The 9,145-nt window shown below is 41.0% G+C and overlaps 1 protein-coding gene across 1 annotated transcript in view; it reads right to left on the reverse strand.

The window, feature by feature from the left end:
• ARHGEF28 (Rho guanine nucleotide exchange factor 28) overlaps nt 1-5,905 on the reverse strand; it is a 121,086-nt gene extending 115,181 nt beyond the window's left edge. The window contains exon 1 of the mRNA XM_086770867.1: nt 5,866-5,905. Coding sequence (XP_086626993.1) covers nt 5,866-5,898 — 33 coding nt within the window. The 5' untranslated portion in view covers nt 5,899-5,905. The remainder of the gene's footprint in view (nt 1-5,865) is intronic.
• Between the last annotated feature and the right edge of the window lie 3,240 nt (nt 5,906-9,145).

A 9,145-nucleotide genomic window follows, 5' to 3' on the forward strand; every position in this document is an offset into this window, starting at 1 on the left:
TTGTTTTCAGATCTTTTCAACAGGACTTTTGACTCCTAATCTGAAACTTTGTCTTTAATTTCCTCCGCTGTGGAACAGCCATGCATATTCTGAAACTGGCCTGGAAGTAGCTTAGCAAATGTCCATTATGAAACTCTGTAATTATTTTCCTCCTTCCACGCCACTGCTGTTGAGTGTGCAGATGGTACAACAGTACCAGGGCTAATTCAACGGGGGAGCATGAAAGCCAGCAACAGGGCAAGGCAGCTGGCTGGACAGAGCTCCCTTGCTTCACTCCTTGGCCAGTGCCTATTGGCTTATGTCTTTTTTTTTACTGGATAACGAAATGAGCTTATTTGTGAACCGAAACTTTTTAGAATTAATTCTGTTTCACCATGTTTCTCAGCCATGAAATTCAAGAAGTTAAATTGTCCATCAGTATAGCAGGCTTTGCTTTGAAGAACCTTAAAAATCAGTCTAGGAATTTGCTGTTGTTGTCTACGCCCCTTGGGTATGAAATATCTCCCTTATTTCACTTTCTCCTCTCTATTCCTTACTCAATACCTTCTACGGCCAAGGTACCTGTGAATAAGCAATTGTGTTTTCAACCAGGTACCTGGGAATTATGCCAGCTCATCCTTGAGGAACCACCAGATCGCAGATTAAAAAGAGTGAAGATCCTAATGAACCTGGTTGTAGCCCAGATATTCACCCAAAAACTCCTTAAGGGAGGGTATATCCTTTGAAAAAGTAACAAAAGTTCAAAAGAACTTCAAAATTGTTACTTAATGACAGAAGGAAATAAAACATGCATCCAAGGGATAATTAACTGAGGTTGTAATACAGACATGCCTTTGTAGGAACAGGCTACTGGTACACTGCATGTGATAAAAAAGCTGCTACTGTATTGCCCATACCAGATTTTAATTTCCAATCTTGCACTCCTACTGTCTCTTTGCCCAGAGCAAATCACCAACCCAAACAAACAAATAGCCAGACAAGCAAAGAACAGGCATGATCATGTAAACTGCACAAAGGCCACTAAGAGGAAACATGCCGGACAAAAAAAAAAAAACAGGGAAAAAGAAACGCTAGAAAACTTGACACGCGTGGCACGCTGCAGACCCAGCCCAGGCAAAGACCATCGCAAAGCTTATCCAAGGTGGGAGAGTCTCCAGGGACTCAGATGTTCTGTGGCTGTGAGCCTGCAGCCTGCTTCTTACCTTCAGCCCTCCCTGACCCCACCAGAGGCAAACCTGCTGAACCCTCACCGTTTGTAGGAATACTTCAATACATTGGTATAAAACAGTGAATACATAAGCATCCCTCCCTCCTTGGCACCTATGCTTCATCAAAGAAGCTGTAACAATGTCAGAAACAAAACCCAACTCCAAACAGCAGACACAAGAGGGAGAGACATGGTGTAGCAGAATACAAGAGAAGTTAATTAAGCTTTGACTTCGAGCACTTTTAGCCAACTCCAGTGGTTGTAGGCAGGAGTATTTTATACCTTGGAAAACTGCTTTTCAAGAATAGTAGGTAACATACAGTACAGGACCACGTGGAAGTTTTACTTTTCAGGAGATCTTGAGTATCAAAGCTGGGAGCCCATGTTTCTGCCTCTACCCAGAGAATTAATGTATTTCCAAAAATACTCCTGTGGAAAGACAGAATTGACACATAATCTCCAGCATCATCTTCTTGGAAGATGAGAACCCTCTGATGTCTACAGGGAACGGCTGTGAATATCAGCATCTCTTTATTTTTCCGTGCAGCTCCCATGGAAAACATTCACCAGGCTCCAAGCAGAGAATAATTTACAAACTTCTGATATCACTCATTTTCTGCTCTTGAGAGCTGACTACTCCCACAGTATGTTTACTCCATGGCAGCAAGATATTTGTTTGCCAGTGTCAATGATCAATGTTGGTCATCAATAACATTTCTTCAAAACAAACAAAAACCAGTCACCTACCATTAAATAAGAAAGAAGGATTTTGCATGTGAGAAATTTGTTTTTCCACACTAGAAACTGCTTTCAATAGAACGAACAACCGCCATAAATAAATTTGTTAATATCTGAAAAGTGCTTAATCAAATATTTTGCTTTTTCTCTTTCACAGATAGTCTTTTTTCTGTCTACAATGAAACCAGTGGCTGCATGAAGGCAGTGTGGTCTTATTCCATAGACTGCGTTTAGTACACTACGAAATGAAAAGACTCAGCTTGCTGCTCTCCTTACAGAAAGAACTGGATAAATATAATTTTATTTGTGTCAGTTAAAAACATGTAACTTAGGAGGGCAAAAGCTATTTAAATTCAAGTTCTACTTAGTTAAACAATGTGTTATTAGCATTGAAAGAAGGGACAACATATATGATGTTTCAGTTTATCCTTGGCTAGTCAATCCTGAAAATTAGACTGGCTTATAACGAGTAATTTTATGATGTGGGTAACAGGATTTTGCTGTCTAGAAGCCGGAAACAGGCTCCTCAAATTAACTGAACAGCATGTGCTTCAAATATTTAATTTTCTGTTTCATTACAATTTATTTTTTAAAACATGACATTTACGTGTGTTGTAATTAGATTTTAATCATATTGCTGCCACAAAAAAAAAATACATATAAAGAGAAGTGTATCAAAATAATGCATTTTTGAAATGGAATAATTTCATAAAGTATTTTTAAATTACATTTCACAAAAACTGTATTACTCAGCAAGGTCTCTGAGCTTTCTGAATGCACTCCCTCTTATGTAACAAAAAAGACACAGCTGTCACTTGGCCGACCAGATTTTGTGTACTATTTCAGATTTGCAAAGACATTCAGTACTGATGAAGTTTGACAGTTTGAGTAACAGCGCTGTGTAGATGCATCCTCCAGCTGTGTAACAGCTACTCACAAGTAGTGAGTAAGTCAACAAAGTACCTCACACATATCTTTTAAAAGGTGTATTATAAACACAGAGCTACGTTATTCTCAGATAATTTGACCTGAAGTACAAGCCTCTCAGACACACATTCTTGGAACAAAGCAGAGTGTAAAATCCACTTGATACAGATACTAAGCATGTTTAAATACAGTGTGAAAAGCATCCTAATTTTGGACTCAGCATACAGTAGATCTCTCTTTCTCTCAAACAACAAAAACTTATGCTTTCATAGAGGCTGGGAATAAAGGATTACTTCTACTTTCTGACCACTTTCACTTTTCCTGCAGAAAATAACGTGTTACAACCATACTCTTAACATTTTTAAAGTTGATATTCTGCAGGTTCACTGTGTCCTTTAAAAGGGACTGGAACACATCAGAGAAATACCTGGATTCACTGCAATGAAAATATTTGGCATGTTCCCTCAGTCTTCCCAAGAGATGCTTTCTCTATCCCTGCTTATGGATTAAGTTTTAACAGATTTTAGACAAGCTCAGCTAGCCAGAGAACTGCTTAATGAAAATTGTCTAAGGAACTGCACAATCAGAAAGAACTTTCATGTCTAATTTAAATGCTGATTTGATTGTGTTCTCCAGCAAAGTCATGCAAATAAAGCAGGAGTAACTGGAAAGAGTTTCCAAAACTGATGAAGTAATTAGACCCAACTAAGAGAAAATAAATGCCTTGACTCAAGGACTTTTTCAAGATGGACAGACCTCTTTGATCTTCCCAAATGCACCAAGAAGTACTCAGATTAGCAACAATATCGTGACAGCCAAGATTAGGAAACTGCAACACTTTCAGACGTTAGCTCACCAGAGCAACTACATCAATCTCAGATGATCAGTATAAGGTCTGCCAAGACCTCCCCAAGTTTTAGATAAGGGTTGACAGACAACCTTGAATCCTTCTCAGTCACCTTAGGGTGTTCACATAGCCCCTTCCCATTCCTTGCAGAAGGCCTGAAAGCTTTATATACCCTCATTCCCACATACACACACACACACTCTCTCACCTACACAAAATACAAGAGGCTGTTTAGAAATTACTACAGTCCCAGTTTCTGGGAAACTCACCCCAGCTGCTCCCGTTCCAAGTCTCTGGAAGTCCATGTTTCACCACTGTCCTCGGGCTTGGGAGGACACTGGGGACCCAGAGGAAAGACACCACCTCCACCTGCTCCCCTCACAAGAACACAGGTTGCTGACCGCCTAACAGCAATCCAAACCACTCTCATCAGGTCTCTAAGAGACCCCTTTGGGATTTCCCCACCGAGGTTTGTGAGAAGCTTCTGACCACAAGTAGCAAGTTATCATAGCTCAGTACCACAACCAGCAACTTACCAAAGCTCAGGTCCAGTACAGGCTCTCACTTGAGCAAAGCTTAGGACGAAGGTTTCCAACTAAAATCACATTCTCACATCCATCACTTTACAAGTCACCAGTACACCCCAAGCCCCCTCTGCCTCCACCTGATGAGCTCCTAGTTCATAAGAGATGTATCACTATTGCTCCCCAAATGCACAGCTTTGTACCATGCTCTTATTAACTGCAGGAAACAAAAGGTGGGAAATCTACATAGATTTCACACACCTACAGCTGGCAGTCTGGGTTATAATCAAATTAAACATAACTGGCCTTAAGCATCATCCTTAAGGAATATCACTTGTAGTATCTTTCTCTCTACCCTAATAATTGTCCTTGCAGTATCCATATATCCTTATCTCTTTCTACTAGTCTCCGACTTCTTTACCTTTGATAAGAATTTCCTGTGACACATGGTATCAAATGTTTCATTTTCAAGAACTTGAATTAAGGCCATTGCACTGCTCTTCTCCAAGTGGTCAGTTATTGTCAGAAAATATCAGATCAGCCTGACACAGCCATCTATGATAAAACTGTGTTGAATTTTATCCACTAGCACCATGTTCTTGACTATTCTTTCTGTCAAAATTTGTTTTTAAAACCTTGCACCACACAGCCAACATCAAATGAGCGGGCCTCACAAATCCCTCTCCTCCACCCGCTTTAAAGATACTGCATCTGATTTTTGTGACCCTGATGTTCCCAATCCCAAGCTGACAAATACAAAAACCTCGTGCTGATGCATTACCAATCTTATGTTACTTCAGTACTCCAGGGTACAGATTATTTGTAGTCCTCCATTTCCATCCCCACCTCATCACAATAAACTGATAATTGTTTTGTTTCTGCCTTTGTTTCACCTTTTAAAAAAGCATTCAGTACCCTCCCTCTACCCTCCTAGACACCAGCATTCATGTACCCCTGCTACTACCATTCTTATTGCAAACCATGGCAGAACAAGCCAAAAAAGACAACCATGGCTTATCACTAATAATGATGAGGGTGCATAAGTTTTAATGCTCATACTCGCATCCCACTGAAGACATCAAGTAAATTAAGTTTATCTAATACATGCTCTCACTCCTATTACTACCTAGTTTTGAACTCTGAGTTCACTTATTTTAAGCAATCACTGCAGGTTTTGCAGAAAAAAAAATTCAATGTTATTATAAACTGAAACTCACTCATTTTTTCACATAACATATGATTGCCTGCTTTGAGGAAGTGGAGAGAATGGTAATTTGGAACTTTATAGGGAAAAAACAGCCATAAATTGTGGGAAAGAGAGAGTGAGTGGTGCCTCTTCACAGGCAATAATTCTGCTTTTGAAAACTGCAATTAAGACTGCTGAAGGAGAAGAAAATAACGATCATAAAGGGGAAATAATTTTAAACCTACTTCGGAGAACTGAGCCACAGTACTGAAAATCATCATGCCCACACATGCCTGCACCAGACAGCAACACTCAACAGCCCGTGGTCTCAGAAAACCAGAGAATGGTTTTTGGTTTCATTCACCCTGCTTTTGAATGAGCCATTACCCAAAAGAAAGCGACTCTCTGAGCAGAAGCCTAGAGTTGTAGAACTTACATAAAGAGGTACTTCAGTGCAGCTCAGCTCCATTGTCACAGCATCTAGAAACAGAATAAACCAGTGGAATTATTACACACCCATCAGGAGGCATTGATATCATTATACTCCATTCATGCCTGCAAACTAAGTCGACATCTTCCTGAATTAGGGAAAAAAAAAAAACGATAGTAAGCTTATCAGCCATCCAGTTGCCCCAGATTTCCCCAGAATGAGAAAACACTGCTGTAATGATGCCCACGTAAGGCTGGAGGAGGGGTGGCTGGTCTTAGTTAACATGCTGTGTGCTTTCCACACAATAGACACAGTAAACAAAACAGATCAGGCTGAGCCCAGCCACTGAGATATTCGAAGCTGCAACAAACGAAGTAGCAGGAATTGCAGGAATTGCAGTGTTTCTTACATCTAGAGGCAAAAAAAAATCCCAGAATTGGACTTCGAGGTGTAGTTGCAGCATCTTTTACACCACACCAATATCCCAAACAACTGGTGCTGGTTTTTCAGCAATTTCAGAAAAGATATTCCCAAGGCAGATCACCTTAACTATCCTAACAGCAAGCTACGGATACAAGTAATCACTGGAATTACTACAATTACAGTCATCATAGCAACCTGGATTTCTATTATTATACTTCAAACTTGCTACAGCCTCAAAATTCATACTCTAAAAGTAATATTCCTGTCAAATGAGAAAAGCATACCAGAAGCAACTCCACATTCTTAAAACAGCAAGGTGGGCTCAACAACTACACATAAGTCATCTTCTACTTGCTGAAACAGGCTGTGAAAAAAGAGAGTCTCTCTTAAGAGCTGGCTGTCTCAGCTCAGATGTGGCCTTGTTTTTACAGCTGAAAGGTTTCCAAGAACAACACAGTTGTGCAGCTCATTGCTTGTTAATGCATAGGTACAGCCTTCTATGAGTCAGATAGGATTTGAGGAGTTCCCTGCCTACAAACTGCAGAAACTAAATGCACAGCTTCAATCAAAACCAAAAATGACCCAGCCACCGCCCCAGTACCCGGTCCTTTTAAAGCGCGAGTTTGTTAATACTCATCTCCTAGTGCCCATCAACTCATCTATGTCCACAAGTACCTACACTCTTGTGGTTTGACTTCAGTATAATTTTAAAACAGAAGGCAAAACCATTTACAAAATTACTGGCCACAAATGTTCAGCCAAAAAAAAAAACCCTTTCATACTGTAAGAAAAGGGTATCAAGGGCAAACACTAACCTGGCCAGTCTAATCAGCAGCAAGACTCAGACAGAGGGGCTTCTTATTTTCTGCAGAGCGAGGAGGTACCCCGCAGCTGACTCCAAGGCCTCTCACTTTGACAGACAGAAACAAATATCTACAGTTTCCAGCAGCAGCATCCTAAACCCAACCTCAAGAGCAGCAGCATGGGAAGTGCCGCCCTGCTTGTGCAGAAGAAAATGGTGTTACAAGAGAAATTAAGATACCGTAACATTAATTCCACAAGAAGTATTTTAGGGTGGAGCTTTTCACAAGTCTCACCTTATGGAAGGGATGAAGCACATTAACTTCTATACCAGACCTGTCACCAACTCACAATTACTGCCACACACAGATTACATATATACAGGACATCACTTCATGGTTGGCTGAAATGAGAGACACGCCAGCCAGCTGTTTTACACCATTGCTCTATTCCGCTGTATAAAACCTCTTCACCTGCACTGGTTCTCCCTCTTTAAAGGAACACATCCAAACTGAACTCACCATCTCCTCAGCACAAAAACGTAAGCACATTCAAATCATTACACCATGCCAACAGAGTAAAACCTACTCCTGGTTACTTCTCTCATATGACTGTCTCAATCTCCAGAGCTGAGACATATCTCAACATCCTCCTCTGCAAGGACAAGAAAGGCAGGTATCTAGTCTATCTATTCTACTGCAAGCGTGCACATGGCGGCATAATTTAGCCCTTCCTTTGGAGAACTATCATTGCACCACCAGTGTAACAAACTTCTGTTGTATTGGATACTACAAACACAACTCACTGGAGACATGATGTCATCCCGACTTCAATTCCCTTCAGCCTTTGCTTGTGTCACACTGTGGATCCCCTGGGAGCTTGTGCCTTCGGAAATACTAGGTACCTAGCTCAATATGGATCCTAAGTGGACAAATAACCTGAAGATTTAACTTATCTGAAGCAATCAGTGTTTTCTATACAGCACTGACCAGAATCATGTTGAATAATACAATCAGTACTTTCAACACACACTCCCCTGACAAACCAGCTTACAATGGTGTTTCGTGGATACAGAGGTCTATCTAATGGTCCTCTTTTTGCTTCCTGCAGAAGAACCAATAAATGTCAACACACAGCCCTAAGTGACCCCTTCAGCTTTTCTCACAATCTCAAGAGTGCTGGTTGTTTAGAAAAAAAAAAGTTTTACACAAATGGCTCACATCTTTTCTCCATCTGGGGCTTACAGTAACTCAGCCTGGCTGCTGGAAGTGGCTGGGAGGGGCAGGAAGAAGAAGAGGATGCACGTAGGGAGGAAATACTCAGCTCTGGCTACAGAGCAGCTCTTGTGCAACCTCCATTTCAGAGCGAGGGACTGAAGCAGACACATGCACCCTACCGCTCACCTCCTCTCTATGGCAAAGCGCTGTTCATCTCCCCAAAAAGCAGGGTCCCCAGTGCCCAAGAGGTGCCGTGCAGACAACCGCTCTCAGGTGCCGAGGAGCAGTCTTGCTCCACACAGCAAGGGCAGGGTTGGGCTGCCCAACATCACGGATATACGTCACTTTGCAGAGCAACACCTGATCTCTTCCTCTGACATCCATGCCTCTAACACAGAAACCAGCAGGATGGCCAACTAACAGACAAACAGGTCCAGTTTCAGGTATTGCCCACAAATACCGAGCCCATGCCAATGTCAGCAGTAGCAGGATTCATCTATCCACAGAAAAAAAAACCTTTTCAGCATCCAGTTTAGCAATGAATGTAATGGAAGCATTTATTGTGATGTGCTGCAAACTGGAGAGACTTGCAGCATATATTTCAGTCAAGTAGAGGTAAATACACAAAAAAAAAGAACAAAAAATCTTTAAAATAATTTTATTTAACTAACTTTTTTTTTCCAATCTATAATCTCCCATTAAATCTAGCGTCAAATCCCATTGCCAGTCTCCTGACCAGCTCAAGTTATTGAGATGAACAAGAAGTATTTGGGGTTTTATCAAACATGCAAGACATTTCAATACTTCCTCCAACACTTTCCCTCATACACTATTTTATTTATTTG

The sequence above is a fragment of the Chlamydotis macqueenii genome, chromosome Z (assembly GCF_036417535.1).
Source record: "Chlamydotis macqueenii isolate bChlMac1 chromosome Z, bChlMac1.mat, whole genome shotgun sequence".
Classification (NCBI taxonomy): Eukaryota; Metazoa; Chordata; class Aves; order Otidiformes; family Otididae; genus Chlamydotis; species Chlamydotis macqueenii.